Consider the following 21084-nt stretch of genomic DNA (forward strand, 5'->3'; position numbering starts at 1 on the left):
GTGTGTGTGTGTCAAATGCCTACTGAACCATCCTGGTCACACGTTCACACTAGTGTATCACGACAACAGAATGGCGTACAGCAGTCATTGCATCGTACAGTAATGTCACACAATCATGGCATGGATCTATACCAAGCTGAACCCCATCTGTGTTTAATTATAGCCACAGGCTGCGTCTGCATGACATTACTGGAAAGCTGAAATTAGCGCACAAACACACTCTCACTCATACACCACACACCGAATCTCAAATGAGAGTGATTACAATCACTTAATTGATAAATCCTAACCACAGAGATGGCTCTTTACATGATTCACAATCTTTTACCGTGGGTTTTTTGTTTTTCATGTCATCTCAAGAGAGAGAGAGAGAGAGAGAGAGAGAGAGAGAGAACCGGATACATCAGGGAGATGATGTAAGCCGAGGGTCTCTCTCTCTCACGGGATTTGTGTTTTGTTTTTGAGCGTTTTTACCGTAAGGGAACTCTTAGAAGCTGACCGGAAGAAAGGAAGGAAGCCGTCTGGCTGCGCACCAAGAGAGCAGCACGATAACTGGAGTTTTCTTAGACGTCAGAGAGCTTCTGTCTCAGGAGAAAAAAAAAGAAAAGTGAGGAATTGTTTTTATTGGACATCTGGCTGACTAGACGGTGAAACTGACTGGATGTTGCCAAATTGTGGCAAACAAGCTCAACTTACTCACTGAAATGGTGATTTCACCTGGCTGGTGCGCGTGAGAGCTGGCTGCTCTTTGTGATAAATTAGATGACCTTTTTCTGGAGTTTTTTACCACCGTATCAGATACCAGAGACTGGAAGCCCTTCTTATCAGTGTGCCTCATCAACTGTAGGGGAAATTAAACCTTTCCCGGCTTTTAAGTCACAAGGATTTAACCTTTAGCACAGCTAACTTTGGGAAAGGTAACTTTTGTGTGTGGTCATCTTAGCCTCATTTACTCGCCTGAGTCACGACCCAGCGCAAATTGCTACCTTTATTACAGAAAATGAGACGGTTACTCTGGAGCGGATGATAATGTACTTGTGTCAGCTCCTTAGTCAGGCAGTTCCACACACTCATCATTTAACGTCAAAGGGGAGTGAGTCCTGCATCGCCACCTTGTGGAATGTTTAGGCTTCTTTTTATGGTGTGGGAGCCGAGGAGCATGCCAAGCCCCAGGGGCCCGGCTGTGGGGAACAAAGACCAAACGGAAACTGTAAGCCTCTTAGACCAGAATTCAGCATTTTATTAAAAACAAGTCATTTGAAAATACGCAGAGAAGCCAAGAAAAAGAGCGAAGTGAAGCCCAACAATTTTTGGATGTCCTCTCCCTGCTTTAAAACTAATTCCACAAAGACTAAACAAAGACAGGATAACTGATTTGTTCAAAAATATTAGAAAGGGAATAACTGAAATGAAATTAGGATCGGACGAAGAACGACTGCTAGGCAATTAAATGCAGAAATCATTTCCGGTTTCTTTCATTCTGCTGATATGCGCTCTTTCAAAGCCGCGTCCTCTGATTTGCGGGGAGCTCGTCCTGATCGAGTCCCCACAGGAAGGTGCGGAGACGCGTGACTTCCTTCTGGAGCTCGGGGCTTGGGATTGGCTGGGAGAGGTCGAGGCGAGGCGTCTCGTTCGGCAGGATGAGAGGAGGGTGGTCTAGAAAGCTCTCAAATATGTCTAAAAAAAAAAAAGAAATAAAAGGTATTAGGAATAATTGAGTTGCGGCAGTGTGTTCACAAGCACCCAGCAAACATTTGTATCCTATTTTGTCACGCCACAACCACACAACTTGGTGTTTCTATAGCTTTTTAAAAAAAAAATAAAGTAACAGATAATTGTGAAGTAAAAGAAATACGATGCTTTTCAAAAATTAAGAAAAGAGGGATTGTAAAATAAATGAAGTCCTGTTTGGAGTTGGACGAAAGCAATGAAGGGAATCCAACAAAAGTTAAGGCAGCTGCTAATGACGTAACGATAAAACTTTATGTCATTTGGAAATCTGACAACGCACATCACCCTGAACCACGAAACATGGTGGTGGCAGCTTCATGCTGTGGAGACTGATTTTTGGAAACTCTATATATAAAATGATGGATGTAGGTAAATACATGATGGAAGAAAACCACTTAGAGGGGGGAAAAATAGAAACCGGTGTAATGCTCCACCTTGGAAGGTGGACAATGACCCGTAAGATAAAAATCCAGAACCACGTTGGAAGGCATGTTCATATCTTAAAATGACCCGGTTGCAGTCCAGACCTTAGTCTAATTGGGAATCTGAAAACTTGAAAACTGATCAATGTGTTATGTGACAAAAAATGTAAGGATGTGAATATTTTTGCAAGTCCCTGTCAGAATAAACCTTTAATGTTTTTATCTATTAAGCAGTACCTCCGTTCAGGTCTGCGCCGGGCGGGGGAGCCCAGGATGCTGGCGGAGCTCGGGTCGGTCCCAGCTTGTAATGGGTGAGCAGGTGGTGCAGCTGGGCATGACTTAGCAGTTCATGCTCCTCTTTCAGACTGGTCCAAGACGACTGGAGGATGAGACGTTAAAGAGCCAGTGTTACACTTAATTAAAGGGTCGTATTTTTATTTTGAGCTCTACGGGGAGACGCGTGCATGCTGCAGTGCTACGAGCGGTGCAGCACTTGTGCCAAACCAGACACTCGCTGGGGCCGATACAAACATGTCTCATTTTGAGTAACAGGAGAAACTACCTGGACTACAAACAGAGCAGAGGGAGTGAATATAAATCTGTGTTGTGAGCTTTTGGCTTGTCAATGTGTAAACTAAACCCTTGCATGCAAAACAGACTAAACAAAATGAAAAAAATTACATTTTTTTTTTTCCCCCCCCAAGCGTTTCAAGCAAAAAAGCAGGAGATGGTTAACTTGATTTAAAAAAGGGACAAGAAACCAATTTTAAGCAGAAAGACCTTCGGTTTTGTTTTCTTTACAGAAGGCGAGATGCTTTCAGCTGGCTACCTTCACACTTACTGTAAAGGTAGGGAAAGTAATGAGTGAGGTAATGAGTGAATGAGCTTCACTGGGCTGTTCGCTGTAATCTACCAGGAACAACAGTCTCAGACGTAGTTTTGTGCAGCTGTTCTTCTGAATGCCGTAATGCCATGAAGTCACTGACCTGAAGGCCTTATCCTGTTCAGTATTAGTATGAAGGTGAACTTGTTTAGTCGTTTAAAACCGAGCTCAGGATGAACAAGGGAGCTGATGAAGAAGCAGGAATTTTATGGACTTCGGCTTAAGTGGCGATAGGAAGATCAATTTACCTGGATCAGTCGTGTTTTGGGAATACATAGAAAGTTGACCGTAACTGAGAGTTTCTTCATAAACTCCGAGGCTATGTCTCCTAACCCCGCGCCCTGCAGCCAATCTAGAACCAAGTCCAGATTTGTCCGGATCTGGACCGCTCTGGACCATGAAAACAACCCATCTAGAAAAAAAAAGAAAAAAGAGAGGATGCAGAAGAGGGGGGAAAAAACCCCCCACAAAAAATATTGTATTTGTAACTTTCATTCCCCACGACAAATCCCCAAAAAACAGCCGACCCAGTGCTGTCTCTTACCTCTCTCCAGCAAAGTATTCAGCAAGGAAGTGTTGGTGAAGAAGAAGAGGTAACCAAACGTTTGGGAGGTGAGCGGCGGAGACAGACACGCTTCTCGGGACAGCATCAAGGAGCAGCGATACACTTCCACCAGTCCGGCGACCTTCGGAGGCAAGACGGACACGTCGTCCTCAGCTCCCCCCTCTCCTTTATTCTCATCTCCCTCTGCGCCCCGAGTGCCGTCCTTCTCCTTCTCCTTCTCATCACTGGAAAATGGGTTGGTGTCCAGGAGGGCTGGCAGGAGCGAGTACAGGGTCTTCGTGGACAGGCGACACAAAAGAGAGGTGAAATTAAAAAAAAAAAAATAAAAAATTGTACTGACGTATTTTGGCTTTCCATCAGTTCTATATATGCATTGTTTTGCACAGTTGTCAGATTGTTTCCTCTCTGCCAATCGATGATCTAAAGTAATATTCTGCAATCTGATCGCAGTCTGCTGCAAGGAAATCTGTCTGTGACTCCAATGAACGACGCCTACCAGTTGGAGACCACTAACATTTAATTTAGTTGGCCGTCTGACCAAAAAGGGATCAGAACCACAGTGAACAGAAATTGGATGTAGTAAAAAAAAAAAAAAAAAGTCCTTCAAAAATAATAAACAAGAAAATTAAATTATAGATAAGTACTCAACTACAAAGGATGCAGAGCGGACCCCGCCTGTTTGTGGTTCAGCATTCACTGAATACTTATTCGTGAATTTTTCTGTGGAACGTGAAGCAGGGACGACTCGGCATCGCACTGCTCCAAAAAGCGACATAAGTTGGGGTGATGATTTTACCTTGAGCCCAAAGAACTTGTTTAATTTAGATAAATGAGCCTTTGTAACACCAGTCTCATGTAAGTTGGATGTAAAAAGCCTCAAATATGTCATTTGTTTTCATTGCACGCCTGTTTTAACTGTTTGTTTATTCTGTTGTAGACAGAGAGGGATTTCAGTGTTGCAGTCTTTTCAATGATTTCGGAAACATGTAAAAAAAATCCTCATTGTCCCCTAGTTACTTGTTGGTCTGGTGACGCGCCTTCGTTGAGCGATGGTTTAAAAAGTGAGAAGGTTTTTTTTTTTTTGTTACCTTCTCTGGACTGATAGATTCTGATTCATTTCAACCCCTCGGCTCACAATGGACATGAAAAACTGGGATGATGGCAGGAAATTCCTAATAGGGCGTTGGACAACAGTTTTGGGATACTTTACAGCTGACTCATTCTGGCCAGTAAAATCTTGCAGAAAAGATTGTAAAATATAATTTTGCCTTCCACCAAAAGAAAACACGCATTTGAAAAGTAGAAAATTCAACACATGAAGACGTCTGCTGATGTCTAATGTCGTCAGACGCTCTTAGCGTTGATCAAAAAAGGCTAGCAGGCTTGACTTTCAACATATGTGGCTAACTTTGGAGAGAACATTTGAACATTTATTTTTTTTTTTTTATCTTCTGGACCAAATAAGGACAAGAACTGGCTGCCCTGAAGCTGCCATAAACGAGACATCCGCTACGTCTTTGTCAAGCCACTTCGCTGTTTACTTGCTGAGTTTAGATGTAAAAGAATGAGGCCAGCTTTATTGTTGTATTTTGATTTACCTTGGTGAGATGATACACACACTGCTGGAAGGTGTGCATTATGACATCGTCCAGCTGCGCAAGAGCCTCTGAACAGGTGTCCATGTCGGCTGTCAAAACCGGATCCCCGGGGGCTTTCCAAGAAACAATCAGCAAGAACAATTAGAGGCCGAGCAGCAGCTTTCATTTCTGTGCTGGCTCTTTTGCTAATTTGAACTGTAAACCCCCCCACCCCTCAGTATAAGTAATTTCCACGTTTTTCTAATTGTTTGTACCTTCAAATTCCCACTCTTTCTCCATTGTTTCGACTTTGACCTGGAAGAAGTTCAGGAGCTCTGTGGCATTTGACATCCAGAACATGAGGGGTCGCAGATCAGAAGACAGCTGCTGGACATTTGGAGTGTTTATCTCCCCTTCCTGGTCTGGCGAACTGCACAAGACATTTAGGTAACTCCAAAGTTATGTTATTGTGTACATTCTCCGAGCTCACTAAAAATAGACAGAGTTATTTTTACCCGGCTATATTTGAGAAACTGTCCGACTGATGTGTTTTAAAAGGCCTTCATCATGTTAGAAAAATGTCCCAAAGACATAACAGCACCAACACAATCATGTATTATGAAAACAAAAGCAGGAGATCTCTAAACAGAGGAAACATTACGTAGGGCAAAAATGTTCTTACTTTTGCGTGGGATGCTTGTCCCCGAATTCCTTAATGTTATCCTGCAGAGAGAGTTGAAGAGGCGTCTTAGTGTGTGGTGGAAGGGGGTTAGGGGGGGGTTGCAGAGTCTAGCCCTGCAGCCAGGACAATTACGGCACATTTTCCAGCAGCAGGGGAAGTGACATCAGCTCATCCTCGCTACCCAGCAGGCCACAACGGAGGGCATTTGTCTGTCTGCTGGTTTCTCTGTCTGACTGAATGTGGTTGTCTCACTCGTCTTACCTGATGTTTTTCCTGCCAACTTTGTTTGAGTGCTGTCTGGGTCATGGTGTCATGAAACGCTATCCTCAAAAAGTTAATTTGTTCCAAACGGAGACACTCCTAAACATTGGGGGTATTACGAACTTACTTGATCTTTTGTTTTGTTTTTGTTTTTTTCGTTTCAAATTACAAAGCAGGTATATTCCTCTATGGTTGGCAGTCAACTCATTTCCTTTCAAAAATTAAACTACATTATGCAGTTGAACGTGAAAACAGCGTCTTACAGCCCAGTATTCACAGCTGACTGAACTTTTTCAGGTTTTCCCAGATTGTAAACTTCAATTTCTTTCGAGATTTGTTGCGATTGGCCAACTAAATGTAGCACATTTGCAGAAGCAGGAAGGTTTGGAGCTCAACACCCCCAGTGTCTCATTCAGAATCACAATGTAGCACGTTATTGAACAACGAGACAAAAAACTCAGGCTGCTGCTTAAACATTTAAAATAAAAATATTACACATCTAAAGACTAAGATTTTTGCCCTTTATTTTTCAAATTCATTTTTATGAGTTTATGTCCAGGGTCATTGTCATGCTGGAATGTGAAGGACTACCCCCGCCTCAACTCTTTTGCAATCTCTAAGTGGTTTTCTGCAGAACACCCCCACAGCAGGATGCTGCCACCACCATGAGTCACCATATGAATGATGTGAACAGGGGCATGATGATTGTTAGTTTTTCTACAAACAGCTCCCGAAAAAATTAAGAGACCACTTAAGATGATCAGTTTCTCTGATTGTATGTTTTATAGGTATGTGTTTGAGTAAAATGAACATTGTTCTTTTATTCTATGAACTACTGACAACATGACTCTGAAATTCCAAGCAAAAATTTAGTATTTATTTGCAGAAAGTGAGAAATGGTCAAACTAAGGAAAAAGATGCAGTGCTTTCAGACCTCAAATAATGCAAAGTAAACAAGTTGATATTTAGGAACAACACTAATGTTTTAACTCAGGAAGAGTTCAGAAATCAATAATCAGGATGTTTTTAATGAGGTTCAGCGAAGTGGTCTCTTCATTTCTTCCAGAGCTATATATAGTCATTTAAATACTGAGTTATATTGATCTTCTGTGTGTTCGCTGTATCCCCTACATCTCTACAAGGATTATTATTATTTTTTGGTTTTCTTTAACAAAATTACTTTGTTTTGACCAGATTTTTTTTTGTGTAAATTACTACTAGGTCTCCTGTCAATGAATTCCTCCACATGAGCTGTGGATCTCTGCAGCTCCTCCAGAGCCTCCATGGGCCTCTTGGCTGCTTCTCTAATTAATTCGTCCTTCTGGTCGGTTTGTTAGATGGATATCTATTTTTTGGAAAATTTGTAATATTGCCATGCAATGTGCTTCAAATCTTGACATACTGTTTTATTAAATAAGCCTAATTTTAATATTTTTAGAAACACAAATAAGATAAAATTACACATTGGTGTAATAAATTTACTTGCTATGTGATTTTTAAAGCTTTTTTTTTTTCAGAGGTATCAGAATAAAGGCAGCAGAATACAAATAGACGCAGCATTTTTCAGATTTAGGTTTAAAAAAGTATTTGGAAATGTCTTACTTCCACTTCACAGTTATGGAAGTTTTTTGTGTTGGCCACTGAAGCACGCTTAGGTTTGTAGATTTGATGTGACATAATGAGAAAAGGCTTCAAGGGAGCCAATACTTTTGCATTCCACTATAGTTCTTAGAATTAAATAGTAGCTTGATGAAATTACACAGCTGGGTTTTCAACTCCAATGCTTGGTTTACACAAAAGTCTGTTGTTTTTGTTCCTTCTTACTTACCCACACAATTTCTTTAATTAGGTTGGCTGATTTGAGCAGTATCTGCGGTGTCAGAGCGGGGTCCAGATGTTTGGAGGCGTGATCTATCATGATGGACAGCAGATAGGCAGGAGCTAAAGGTCCACCACCGGAGTCTGGAGAGGAGTTTTTGGAAATTATCTCCTGAAAAAAAAGAAGAAGGAAAAAAAAACAACATAAATTTTATGCTTCCAGAGTTTACAACTCGCTCCAAAATGATTAGAAAGCCTTGTAAAGATCTAGACATCAGCCAAAGATATAAGGCTGTTATAAAGACTTGGAGGCCCCAACATACCCAACCAATGACCTACAGGGTTGTTTCACCCTCCTTAGCATCCACTTCATATTGTTTGGTGGTAAGATAAACATACATCTTGTTTATTACAGCTCTGTTTGTTTGAAACTTTAACCACCGCCTGTAAAAATGGGCATGTTAGGACACGTAGCCAATTCCCAACGTCGTCTTTACTTGAAGCCTGTGTCGACATTATAGCTACTGACTGCTTTAGATATTTTTAATTGTTTTTTCTTCCACCCCTTCTCTCGCCCAATGCCTGCAGGAGATAGCCTGAGTATGCACAATAGATGAAGAATGTTTTTTTTTTTCCCCCCTCTGTCTTTGAAAAAGTAAAAAACTGTTTTCTTTGAAATTCAAATGGAAAATGCTACAATTAGTATAGTAATTAGTGCCAGACAGTAGGTGGGAACAATATGGACATTAGTTGCATCAAAATGTAAAGGGAGAAGACTGTGAGAATAGCTAAAGCAGAGCTGGGTTACAGATTTCAAAGATTTCTCCAAAGCAGAATTGTAGTTGTTTCTGCAGATTACAATTTTTGAGCGAGGATAAACTGAGACATATATGAAATATACCAGAAAATGGCTCCATTGTGTTTTTGGTTGAAAGTAGGAGGCATATGTGCAAAGTTGGCCTCTACATTATTGTTTTTAATAACTTATGGATATTCACTACATGCATGCATCTAACTTTAAAAATAACTGGGTTTTTTTCCATCAAAAATTCAATTTACATATATGATGAGATTGACAAAATTTCATTTTTGCAAACTATATATGTTGGAGTGGACAGGACCTCAAACATTATGTTCCTTTGATTTTCTATTTTGATGAGTGGCTGAAGGAAATGTGCCTCTCTTTCATGGCATATGTACATTTTCAAAAATTCTGAAAGAAAAAAGAAATGCAAGTTCCAATTATTTTAAAAAATAACTGGAAATGAATAATAATAACCACTGGTTTTGCAGAAAACAAACTATATCTCAAATCAGAATTTCCCTTCCACTTTATAAAAATACTCAATGTAAAGATAAGATTTCTCAAAAATTGTTCAATGTAAAATCTTCTGCAATACACAAGTGGAGAAAACAGTTTTTAACCCGTGTTTTAGTAACTTATAACCCTACAACGTTTATTGAAATAACTTGAAACTGATTATTTCAGTAACCAGTTTCAGAATTATACTCAGAATTATCTGTTTAAAATCAGAACAACCTCCAAAGAAATCAAAGATGAGCTCCAAGGTCATGGTTCATCAGTGTTAGATCGCTTCTTCAGTTACTGATTTAGTCGAGGTGGGAGACAACCAAGAAAGCAAACCATAAATAAGCGAGACTGAATCTGCCACACTGCATATCGACAAGCCACACAGATTCTGTGATACTGTCCTGTGGACAGATGAGACAAAACTGAAGTTTTCTGACAAGGCACTTAAGCTCTATGTCCATAGACACAAGAACGAAGCAAACCAAAAAGAGGACCCTGTCCCTACTGAGTAGACTCAGTATGGGCGAATGCAAACCAGCTCTGGTTAGTCTTTAATAAAACTTTGATATCCTAGACTTTTATTGCCTAGACAGTTTGGTTGGGATGAGGTGTGAATGTGCAACCAAACTGATTGATACAGAACAAGAAAAGAAGCCTAGCCCATCTGAAAACCTACAGGTCTCAGTTCAGTTGAGGTGAACTCTAGAACGGCTTGAATGCACATGGCGGACGGGAGACCACTCTAAAGGCAGGACGCGAACTATAGCGCAGGGGAATCTGGGTAAATACAACCAAAACAAACGTAAGAGTCTAGCGCTAGTAGGAGAAATGGCTCACAGTCTTTTGACCAAAAGACAAAAGAGAAATCCTACAACCGCAATAATCTGACCACGCTCTATTTTTGTTTACATTTCGTGAAGAAGAAAGTTGTGCTGTTGTCTTCTCCAGAGGGTTTCGTGTAATTTCTCTCAGTGGTTTCTGGGTCAGCGTCACCACAGGCGAAGGGGCAAAACAGGCTTGACGAAGGGTTTAGATTGTTTGACACAATGCGGTGTGAAAGCAAACAGCACCAGCTGAAAATGCAGCAAACGCTGCAACTTTGGTCCCCAATTGAACCGAGTCTACCAGACTATCAGGTGTGAGAAAACCTTAAGTTATGTTCTGGGATTGCTTTGCTCCAAATGGCACGCAGCGTCTTGAATCTGCTCATCGTCCGATACAATCTTAAGGATATCCAAGGATTTTGGAGATAAATGTGCTGCGTAGTGTCAGAAAGTTTGACCTCAGTCATGTGAATTACACATTTAAAATCTTTTTTACACGTATTTACCAGTGGCGCCAATAAGAGTGAAGTACGTTGTCTGCGTATCTCACCTGTAGCAAGACATCAGCGTGACGAGAGTGAAATTTCAGAAGTGCCTCAGTGGAGCCCAGATACTGCCTCAGGGCCTCCTGTCTGTCCACCAGCCCTGAAGGACAGCAGGGGGTGGAGGTGTCCGCCTGCCACGGCAGCGTCAATGCGAGCGGTGGGGAAGGAGTCACACGAGGGTCTCTGTAGAGGAAAAGGAAGTGGTCCCCCAGACCGACCACGTCTCCGGGCTTTAGGACCGTCTCCCTGTACACGGTCACTCCATTGTGGGTGACTGCGCCTCCTCTGAAGGGTCGCATTAGAGCTGCGGTGGAAGAAAATAATATTGTGGATTGGATTTGAGTGAACCCTGTGATCATAATGGTTTTTATTCTGAATTACTGATGTGTTTTTAGGTACCGTGTCCCTTGGGCGTCTCTGGAACAGCAGCGTCTCTCCTGACCAGCAAGTGCCTGGCCAAAATATCAGGAGCAGAAAGGAACGTGTCCACCTTCAGGGGTCTCTTCCCTTTCCTCTCTCTCTCTCTGTCCTTCTCCCTCTCCTTCACTGTAGGCTTTCTCCCGAACACGTGTGTAAATCCCGCCATGATGTACAAAACAAAATCCTACACAAAACACACACAGCGGAGGCTCAGGGAGGTCTGTTATCTGCCGAGAGCTGTAGTTTATATCAGATGTTAAGTTGCACAGAAGGCAGCTGATAAAGAGTGAAGTGTGTCACAGGTTGTTATAATAGACACCTGTGTGAGATCATTGTTTGAGGTGGAGTGCACACAGGGGGTTATTGTGCAGGCCTTTTGCTGTTTTGTGCCAGATTCTAAACAGGAGAAGGCTGTGAAGGAATGGAAACCCCGATGGTATGTGGCGATTACAGACATGCAGGTATGATGTCATGCGCCGGGTGTGTGCATGCACGTCCTTCTGCACAGCTCTGCTACCCCTCATTTACATATGTGCACATCAGACCACTTCGCTGTTTGATGTGTTGCAAAAATATGCCCACGCCCTGACTTGTTTTCACATTTTGCAATGTCATAACCGTAACTTCAGTGTATTTTATGAGACTTCTAATGGCACAGGCCAACAAAAATGTGAAGGGGAACAGAAATATTAGAAAGCTTTCAAAAGCTTGAACCAATAGAAATCTGAAAAATGTGGCTTTTTCTATACATTTACTCTGCTTTTACCTAAAGTCCCTTAAAAAAAAAGTTGTGCAACTAACTGCCTTAAACCTAACTAGTAAACAGATACGACCAGTCTGCACTCAGAATTTACACACCTGAAGACCTCTGAAGTGTTTTTAGACAACATTAGTTTACAAACAGCATCGTGAACGCGCAGGAGTAACACAGGTCAGACAGAAATTTGCTTAAGTTAGGGTTCGGTTTGCTAAAAGCCTCATGTGGGACATAGCATGTTGAAAAAAAAAAAAAAAGATCCTCTGGTCAGATGAGACCAAAATTTAAAAAAATGTTTTGGCATAGAAGTGGAATCCCTCCTTTGTGTGGAGGAAAAAAACAGCCATGACAATGGTGAAACATGGTGGTGGCAGCATTGTGCTGTGTGAATGCCTTTCTTCAGCAATAATCTTATCATGTTTGAACTGTAAGTACAGCATAACACCAGATTTAAGTCCAATCTAGAACATGAAGCAATGAAAATTGCTGCCCACAGATGTTTCCCCTGTCCAAACTGAGCTGAGAAAGAAGGACAAAAATGTCTTTCGATGTGGAGATCTGGTGGAGACAGACCCCCAAAGGTCTGTACCTGTAATTGCTGCGAAAGTCGAACCAGTGAGGCTAAATACAAATGTATGCCACATTTCTGACCTGTGGAAATAATGCATCCCTCTCCTCCCACGTCTCAGCTGTGCATTGTTTGTTTTGGTCAATCACGTAAAACAATGTGACGAAATGTGAGAAAGTCTGAATACTTTTGCAAGGCGCTGCAGGTATATGCAACTGTAAATTCTTTCTGAGTTGTTCAGCGTATGATATCATCTGTCGGCATGTCTTGCCTTGCTCTGATCATAACCCTGCAGCAAAAGGAAGTATGGTCGGTCTGTGGGTGGAAGGATAAGGCTCTGTGACATCACTTCCAGGTCGCAGTTGGAGTAATGCTTCTCTTCATCTGCTGGCTGATTTGTCCATCCGACCTTCGCCTCGGCTCTCGATGCTCTGACCTGAGGACATAGACATGATGGTTAGATACATTGAAAATGAGATGAAAATAACATTTTGTAAAAACAGAAAATTTCAAATGATCACAACACAACAGAATCATAAAGAGGAAAGCCACCTGACCGGCTGAAAATAATGCAATATATCAGAAATAACACATTTCTGGAGAATTAAACTAGTTTTCTGAAGGTTTCTTTCATCTTTTTTTTTTAAGTTCTGTGGGGGAAAGCGGGGTTTGTTGTTGTTGTTGTTGTTATCCAAACTCTCATCCTGTTTTTCCCATGGTCTGGATGTTGTTGTTTCGTAAATCTCAGAATCACTGCACTTAAGAGTTCCAAATGAGCACATTCAGTCCCGACTGCATTGTCCTCATTACCTCTCCAGGCTGCGGGTTGATCATGCTCACAATGTTCTTCCTGTCCTGCGCTCCTCCACCGTTGTTGGGCCGGTTCCCTGTACCACGGGACTCGTTGCTGACGTGGTTGCCCTGTCGCCGGCGCAAGCTCAGGTTCATGTCGCTGATGCTCCTGCGGAGCTCGGTGTTCCTCCCACGGTGACCTCGCTCAGCCTCCTCCAGCCCACCGCCAGACGGCATCCGGCTCCGCCGCCAGCGCACACCTGCTACCCCAAATATAATCGCATCATTTATCAGGTTTACCACAGTGTCCTACATTAAGAGGTACGGCTCACTGTACATGCAGAGACGAACCTTGGTGGCTCTCCCCCTCCCTCTCCCGGTCCTTCTCCCTTTCTCTTTCCTCTCTTTCATAGTCTTCCTTCCTATAAATTTCAAAGCGTCGCTCGAATCCATCCTTGGGCCGCCACATGTCCACCAACATCAAGGGACATTCCCATGGGGCAACACCTCTCCGGCACTCTGTCTCCCATTTGATGGCGCCATCTGGCTGCTGGACAGGCTTTCCGATGACATCACACAACAGGAAGTCTTCAGGGCTGTGCTTCTGGATAACTAGAGGACCGTACAAGGAGGAAAGAAGACAAAACAAAGAGCAGTCATGTTTCTGTGGAGCTGCTGGTTTTGTTTAAAATGACTTGGAAAATCCAGATCTCATTTTTCAAGAGGAACCCGGGCAAAAAATCTGCAACACAGGGTCAGGGATATTTGTTGCATTGTTTTATTTAGGGGTATCAGACTAAAAGGGGGACTGAATGCAAATACTCACCAAACTTTGCAGATCTTTATTTGTGAAAAGTTTTGAAAAAAATGCATTGTTTTTCCTGATACTTTTTAATTACGGGTTAGTTAGCGACTTTCGGATAAAGCTCCAACTCAATATGTTGAATTTTGTGCTGATAAAATGAACAAAAAAATTCAAAGGGTCCAAGTGCTATTGCAAGACATTGTGCATCAAGTAACTGACGACTGGTTGCAATTTGATAAGATATGAAGGGATCTCAGCAGAGGTACACATGAGGGATCCCATACCTGCATCTTCTGTCTCCTCCCTTTCTCTTTCAGTGTATCGAGTGATGACCTGAGCGATGAGCTGCCTGGATGTGGAGTGAATGTTGGCCAGCAAGGAGCGATAGTTGGCTCCACTGGCAAAAGCATCCCCATAGATCTTGATCAAGCCAGGGGCCGAGGAGGAGGCGACGGGCAAGTAGTGGTGGGCCGACGGGGCGACAGAGGTAGCCCAAAGCTCTCTCTCCCTCTCCCCCACGGCCCGGTCCCGGTCGCTATTTGAGCGCCCCCGCAGGAAGAGCTGAGAAATACGCTTTGTCCGAGACTGGGGGCCGGCGGGCCGGGGCCTGAGGAAGGCCGGGGAAGGAGACGGGGACGGAGAAGGGGAAGCCAGCGAGGGGGTGGAGTTGGAAAGGGAAGAGGACGGAGCAGAGGGGGCCTCGTGGAGCGAGGCCGCGTCAGAGCTGGTAGTCGACCTGGAGACAAAAGAGCGAGGGGGAGGAGAGGGAGGAAGAGACGAGTCAGCTGTGAATTATAACTGAAAAACAACCAGGACTAAAATAAAACAGGGGAAGCAAACAGGGCTGACAGGATATAATGACAGTGGAAGTAAGATAAGATGGCATCAACACAGAGGCTGGGCCTTCAACAATTCTTATCAGGCTCTGGATCCTACCCCGATGATAACTGGCTGTGATGTCCTGTAAAAAGCACACAATGAGGAAATTGAAGGTAGCAAAAAAAAAAAAAAAGGTTTAAACTGACTTGACGGAGATGGCGCTGGGCCAACGACGTCCCAGCTTGGCAAAATGTTTCCTGGGCGAGTTGATCCACAATCCGACTGGGAAGTGAAGCTTTCTGAAGCGAGGACTGCCAGACCCCTCCATCTGATCCCCCAAACCCCCCCCAAAAAAAAAAAACAGGACGCATATGTCATTCAGACAGATAAACATTTCTATTATTCCTTTTTCTCCATTCAAACTATCTATGCGTGTCAATGATGCCAGGACAGAAAACAATATAACAATGGAATGATGTCATCGTCAAAACAATACAAGCAGGATACCTGCAGCAGGTTGTCAACGTGGTGCAAACAAACTAAAAAAGAAATCATCCCCGCTTCCCCTTCTCCCATAAAAAAGCCCCTGAAAATCACAGAGTGTGTGTTTCCCATTCTCAAACAGGAAGTGTGTTTTGTAGGACTCAGGTCCAGCTGTCGCGGAGGCCGGGAAAATCCCACTCCAAAGGTCACTGCCCCTGCGTTTCTTGGGAAACCTCAGCGATTAAATCCTAATTGTAGGTGAAAAAGCAAAACGGAAGACACCTGCTTTCTTGTTCTCTACAATCAAATTTCGGGGTCGAAGACAATCATTAAGCCTTTGTTGAAAAACCATAATAATCTCTGACTCCTCACATCCTGGCACAGAAATCCACACCTCAAATCTTTTCTTTTCAGTCTGCAGGCGGAGACCATGGCTCACTGTGCGCCAGAGTGGGCTGAGAAAATGAAAGAGCGTTCATTTGTCTCGTAATGAATAAACTTACCCACTTTCACTTTGGTGAAATAAGATATGATTGTCGTTATCCACCCAAAGATAAATAAGCAGCTCAAAGAAGTCCAGTAACGGTGCGCGTTTCCTTCTCCTCTCCACAAAGATCCATTTTTGAAAGGCCTCGGCCTGACGCACTCACTACAGTACGAATGTGTTTCGATTTAAAATAACCCAAAAAGTACTTTACGCAAGTTTTTCTTTCTAAGTGGAAAATTTCTGCTGCCTCCCTCGCTGTGGTTCTCAGCCGCTCTGGGTCTATAGATAGAGTAACGGGCCTATTGTTCCAAGTGACAGAATTTCCTTCCTTTGCTTTGGACAACACCTATATCCTGGCCGAGAGAGAAAGAAAGGGACAGATTGGTAGAAAGAGTGGGAAGGGCGGATTTACATGTGCATGTTGGAGTTTAAAACGTTTCACATTTGGACGTGTAGGCACATAAAAATGTCAGTTTCTCATAGAAGCAGCCACTTTTTCAAATGTTTAATAAAAATCGAAATATTTCAATCGATCCCTAATATGTGTCCAACGTAAATCCAGCAGAGCAAAGTGAATTATAATGAGGAAGGCGATCCAATTCCAAGCCAAATCACACAGACATGGAGTTTGTGTGATGTTTTGTTGGAAAGAGGATGAAGGAAACACATGCAGTGACAGGAAGCGTGATGTAGACACCTGTGATCTTTGGCCTAGTCTTCAACAGGAAGATGCTGATGGAAAGGGAAAGGCCACTGTCCTTGTGTTTCAACTCATGTGCTTTCAAGTTCACAATGCTAAACCATATTTGGTAAAACAGAAAATTGTGGAATGTCTCATTCCAAGTACCTTGTGTAAGTATTCACACCCCTTTAACTTTTTTTTTTTTTTTTTTAACCACAAACATCGGCATATTTTGTTATGATTTTACATTTTAAAAAAACTACATACTTGTGAAGTAGAAGAAAAATGATACGTACTCTTTATCAGCAGACTGGTAAGAAAGAAAGCTGAAGAAGTTAAAGGATTTAAGTACTGAACATCTCGCAGAGCCCTGTTCACCCATCATTAAGTACTGGAAAGATATGGAACAGCTGCAACAACAATTCACCTGAAAGAAGAAAGACACCTGTGGTGCTTCTTTCTGATTTTTACTTAGCACAACCATGTACCAGTTTCTTACCGTTTCACATTTATGGGCTACTTTGTCTTAGTCTTTCACATGAAGTCCCAACAAAACCCTATTTATTTGACATTTGAATGTAGCCAAATTATGTCCATTTAGTCAGAATTGTCTGCAGTAAAACTAATATAAATGTAATGTAGGAATAAGAATGACACTTACTTACCTAGAAAAGAGAGAAAGTTCTGCTTGGAGGTTGCGTGTTTCCCCATGCCTGCGACGGTTTCCCTGGTTTCTCCAATGTAGATCAGAAGGTGATTCTGAATTGAATATAAGCATGAATAGTTGCTTGATCAAGATTGATTTTAGATACATACAAACTCTTCTTGTAGTAAGACGACGAAAACTGAGGTGGATGTAAAATTTAACTAAATTTTGGTGACGTACCAGTACTCTCACATCAGTTATAGGAGGATGAGCACATAGAAGATTGGTGGCAAATGAAGATTGGCACAGAAAGAAATGTTCACTATCAAATTTAAGATGTGACAATTTGATGATATGCAGCAACATTCTGATGCACAGCAATACTAAGCTTTAGTTAGACTGCAAGTAATTTCCCATTACTATTAATAAAAAAAAAAGATTAATATACCTAGTGCTAAGCAGAAGGGATGTGAAGCCAGGTCAGTATTACATTCAATTTTTACTGTAATGATGCTGAGTGGCAGTCAAACGTCATTTTATGAAATAAGACTGTTTGTTTACAACATTTTTGCTACCATTGTGCCATTTGGAGGTTAGGTTAAGGTACAGTAATCACCATACATTGTCATTGGGAGTACTTTACCCTGCTCTGATACATTATCTGATTGATTAGTTTCAAAGGCTTTAAATAATAATAAAAACAGATTGTGAAAAGTGTTATTTCTGCTTAAAATGTGCTATTTTGTAATGATCTTATATGTATTCATTTTAAACTATTTATTAGTCTTTAAATTGCCGGAATTTGCACGTACGTTTACATTTCAGAGAAAATCTAATAAGGCATCATATCCCTTATTTTAACCAAATACCTCTTTTCTCTTACTTGAGTGATTTCTTAGATGGCATGTTTTTACTTTTACTTGACGGAAAAAAAATGCCTTGAGGTAATACTTACATTTTTCTACCCACTTCTGTTAACAACTGCGATTAACTTCAGTTGAGCACAGCGTGATGATAAACTCCAATCGTGCCTCCCTGTACTCCCACAATCCTTTGCGGAACCGGACCTCTTTCCCGTGAGGACAAAACGAGCAACATCTCAAGGTTAGCTGTAATTAACTACGAGAATTAAGGGTTTCCTTAGACCATCTTCTCGACTAGCACTTATTGGTTCGTAGTCGAAAACGTAGATGATAATCTGCCGTTCTTTGAATATGTGTTAACAATGGAAGCTCTATAGCTCAAGTCCTTCAATCCGTTAGCTTTTAGCTAGCAAAGGGTGACCGTAACGACTTTGTCAAGAAAAGCTATCGGACTACCCCAACCCTATTTAGCATAAGCAGCCAACTATCAGCTAGCCTTCTAGTTTGCAGAGTCTTTTTTAATAAAGCATCAACAGCTCTCAATACGTAAGCTAACAAAGCGTGAGTGATTAAGACAAAATTAGCTAAGCTAAAAATTAGCTTAGCCGACTTGAAATATTATGTTTTATAATTTAACCATAGGATAAATTTGACCGTCATGATATTCTTCCACGCACTGTAAGTGTTATTTATCGAAACTTTCCGTTGTTTTCAGCATCCCTTTGACCGCTTACCAAAGCCGATAAACATGGCTGAGACTATGGATGAGAAGATTAAAAACTACAGAACGGCTCCCTTTGACGCCAGGTTCCCCAACACAAACCAGACCCGCAACTGCTTCCAGAACTACCTGGGTGAGGACATTCCCATATCCCGATGAGACGCATGAAACTGTCACATATTCCTCATAACTCCTGTCAAACATGAGCTGAAGTTTAAAAAAAGGGTACTATAAAGGTCATTAACAAATTAACTCCATGATATTGACACTGCTACTTATGGGGTTTCAGTTTAAACTAGAAATGACATAGAATTTGTTGCAATGGTCATTTTAAACATGTATTAAAAAAACAGACATTCAACATCATCCCAGTTTTATAGGATTGATTTGTCAAAAAAAATAAATAAAAAAAGCTTTGCCACACAGGGATTTCGCTTTAAATTTATTCTCAATGTGTTAATTTTAGGCCAAAGAAAATCAGAAACATGTTGTACTTTAACTCCTGTTGTTGTTTGTTATAAACAAACAAGCTAGTAATACTGTGCTGGGCAGTTTGTTGCTAAAGTACAACTGAGTATTATAGGAAAATGTTGTGTTAATACATTTACTGCGTCTTTTAATTTCTGAAATATTCACAAATATTTGTAGCAACAATATAACACTGACAGCCGAGATCACAATTTTGATTATTTCAGCATTTGTACTTCAGATTTTCATTATTTTTGGTCATTTTGAAATAATCAAAGGTGACGTCAGTGCTCTCTAACATTAAATATTACAGCAAGTATAAAAACATAAGATCTGATCATTTTTGTACCAGCTCCTCTTAGTAAAGTGTAAATTATGAAATGTCCTTCACTTGTCACAAACGTCAGCATGTTGCGAGTTCTAACGGCAGTCGAACTGTGAGTTGTATAACCGCAAATACTTTCATTCGTTGATGTGCGAGTTTCTTGTGAAATAACAAAGGTTCAACCTCTGCATTATTTTGTGCTGCAGATTTTCACCGATGCAACAAGGCCCTGTCGACCAAAGGCCAGGATGTGGCCCCCTGTCAGTGGTACCAGAGGGTTTATAAGAGCCTCTGTCCAATGGGCTGGGTGAGTATTTTTAATGATAGTAATAAATTAATATATTTTACTCAAAGCCTCTTTCGAAACACTTGAGGACACTGTAGCAACTGTGAACCAACAAACTATCAGCAGCTTCTGCTAATCAAACATTACGCAGAATATTCAGGTTTGAAAAGATGAGTTTTGAGGCAGTTTATAAGCTAAAGTAAGGAGTCAACGTGATGGGTATCAGGTGGCAGTTGACTTCCTTCTTTTTCTTTATGCCTATGAAGCTTTATTTGTATTTCATACTATTGATTTGATAGCAACTGCAGTGCAGAGTTTCTGGTTTTTGTTTCTCACCTACACCTCTTTAACATCTTGTTCCAGGTGGCTAAATGGGACGACCAGATAGAAAATGGAAGTTTTCCTGGAAAGATCTGAAGTCAGAAGTTTCTTTCCGGTCGTGATGTTGTTACTCGAACCCTTACCTCTGTAGTGTGCCTGAAGACATCTCCATCACGTCCGTCACTTTTGTCATCAGTGCGACTAATTTAAACTGTAAACACGCACAGCTGTTACCATGTGAAGCTTTAGTTCTTCCCCTCCCTTTATAATCTTTCATATTGCATTATTGATTCTGCAGATTCAGTGTAGAGTAATAATCACATTGTTACAAAGTTTTAAGAAATGTATTTAGTTGTAGCTTTCTGCCAGGCACAGTAAACAACATTTCCAAGCATATGTTTTGTTCTGGTGGAAATGTTACAAATTTCTTTCCCTTTGTAGTTGTTACTTTAACCCAGATTGCAAAGCATTTCATCACACAGCCACAGATAAAATCATCTGGGAACTCACAGTCCATCACTAATAGGACTACCTCGGACATTGTGTTCACATGTGCAATTTGGTCAGATTCAGATTGAGTTTTAAAACATTTGTAAAATAAAAATAAATGTTTCAACTCCTGCTGATGCTGTTGACTGATTTTTCTCCGGCCATGGTAGCTTCCAGGTTACTCTAAAAAAAAAAAAAAAAAAAGATTTTGTCTTCATAGTTGCAGTTCTGGTGACCTGGAAGCCATAAAAAACATTCATATTGAACACTTTTTCTTTTACCATGTAAAATTCTAAACTATTAATAAAAAAAATTATAAAAATAAATAGGTTATTTCTGTGTTGAAAATTTTTGGAGTCATGTCTGTTAAAGATGCTATTATAAAATCAAGACTGTTACAGGTGTTGGAGATGTTTTTATTTTTCTATTTATCCATCAGTCATTGTGACCGGAAATAAAACCCTATTTCTTAATATGATAAGCATGGCGTCTCAGTGTAGATTAGACAACTTTATGTAAAAAAATGAATATA

The 21084-nt window shown here is 41.2% G+C and overlaps 2 protein-coding genes across 7 annotated transcripts; one reads left to right on the forward strand and one right to left on the reverse strand.

Moving 5' to 3' along the window:
• Positions 1-1214: 1214 nt before the first annotated feature.
• Positions 1215-18138, reverse strand: LOC106952568 (ras-interacting protein 1). 5 transcript variants are annotated; one of them, XM_015040758.1, is made up of 17 exons: positions 18049-18138; positions 17099-17192; positions 14988-15109; positions 14247-14698; positions 13509-13769; positions 13176-13420; positions 12637-12801; positions 11020-11224; positions 10626-10924; positions 7950-8111; positions 5861-5901; positions 5454-5608; positions 5200-5312; positions 3581-3875; positions 3285-3448; positions 2391-2532; positions 1215-1677 (listed from the first exon to the last, which is right to left on the reverse strand). In XM_015040758.1, the coding sequence occupies exons 3-17, from the start codon at positions 15107-15109 to the stop codon at positions 1499-1501; spliced, it is 3000 nt and encodes a 999-aa protein (XP_014896244.1). In that variant the 5' UTR covers positions 17099-17192; positions 18049-18138; the 3' UTR covers positions 1215-1498. The 5 variants fall into 5 exon arrangements, with proteins under 5 accessions (XP_014896244.1, XP_014896243.1, XP_014896246.1 ...); XM_015040757.1 differs by having other exon boundaries at positions 18035-18124; XM_015040760.1 differs by lacking the exons at positions 17099-17192; positions 18049-18138 and adding an exon at positions 15768-16037 and having other exon boundaries at positions 13206-13420.
• Positions 18094-20684, forward strand: cox6b2 (cytochrome c oxidase subunit 6B2). Of its 2 annotated transcripts, none has more exons than XM_015040761.1 (4): positions 18094-18183; positions 18658-18796; positions 19663-19763; positions 20106-20684. In XM_015040761.1, exons 2-4 carry the CDS (start codon positions 18691-18693, stop codon positions 20157-20159), a joined length of 261 nt encoding a protein of 86 aa, XP_014896247.1. In that variant the 5' UTR covers positions 18094-18183; positions 18658-18690; the 3' UTR covers positions 20160-20684. The 2 variants fall into 2 exon arrangements, with proteins under 2 accessions (XP_014896247.1, XP_014896248.1); XM_015040762.1 differs by lacking the exon at positions 18094-18183 and adding an exon at positions 18226-18249.
• The last annotated feature ends 400 nt before the right edge of the window (positions 20685-21084 follow it).

Source organism: Poecilia latipinna, unplaced genomic scaffold, assembly GCF_001443285.1.
Source record: "Poecilia latipinna isolate Pla-1442-1.1 unplaced genomic scaffold, P_latipinna-1.0 Scaffold526, whole genome shotgun sequence".
Classification (NCBI taxonomy): Eukaryota; Metazoa; Chordata; class Actinopteri; order Cyprinodontiformes; family Poeciliidae; genus Poecilia; species Poecilia latipinna.

Coding starts and splice junctions, on each gene's coding strand:
- cox6b2 (XM_015040761.1), top strand. CDS start 18,691: ATGGCTGAGACTATGGATGAGAAGATTAAAAACTACAGAACGGCTCCC. Junction 18,797..19,662: donor CTGCTTCCAGAACTACCTGG/GTGAGGACATTC, acceptor TTTGTGCTGCAG/ATTTTCACCGATGCAACAAG. Junction 19,764..20,105: donor GCCTCTGTCCAATGGGCTGG/GTGAGTATTTTT, acceptor ATCTTGTTCCAG/GTGGCTAAATGGGACGACCA.
- LOC106952568 (XM_015040758.1), bottom strand. CDS start 15,109: ATGGAGGGGTCTGGCAGTCCTCGCTTCAGAAAGCTTCACTTCCCAGTC. Junction 11,225..12,636: donor AGGGTTATGATCAGAGCAAG/GCAAGACATGCC, acceptor TGTTTTGTGTAG/GATTTTGTTTTGTACATCAT. Junction 10,925..11,019: donor AGAGACGCCCAAGGGACACG/GTACCTAAAAAC, acceptor CTTCCACCGCAG/CTCTAATGCGACCCTTCAGA.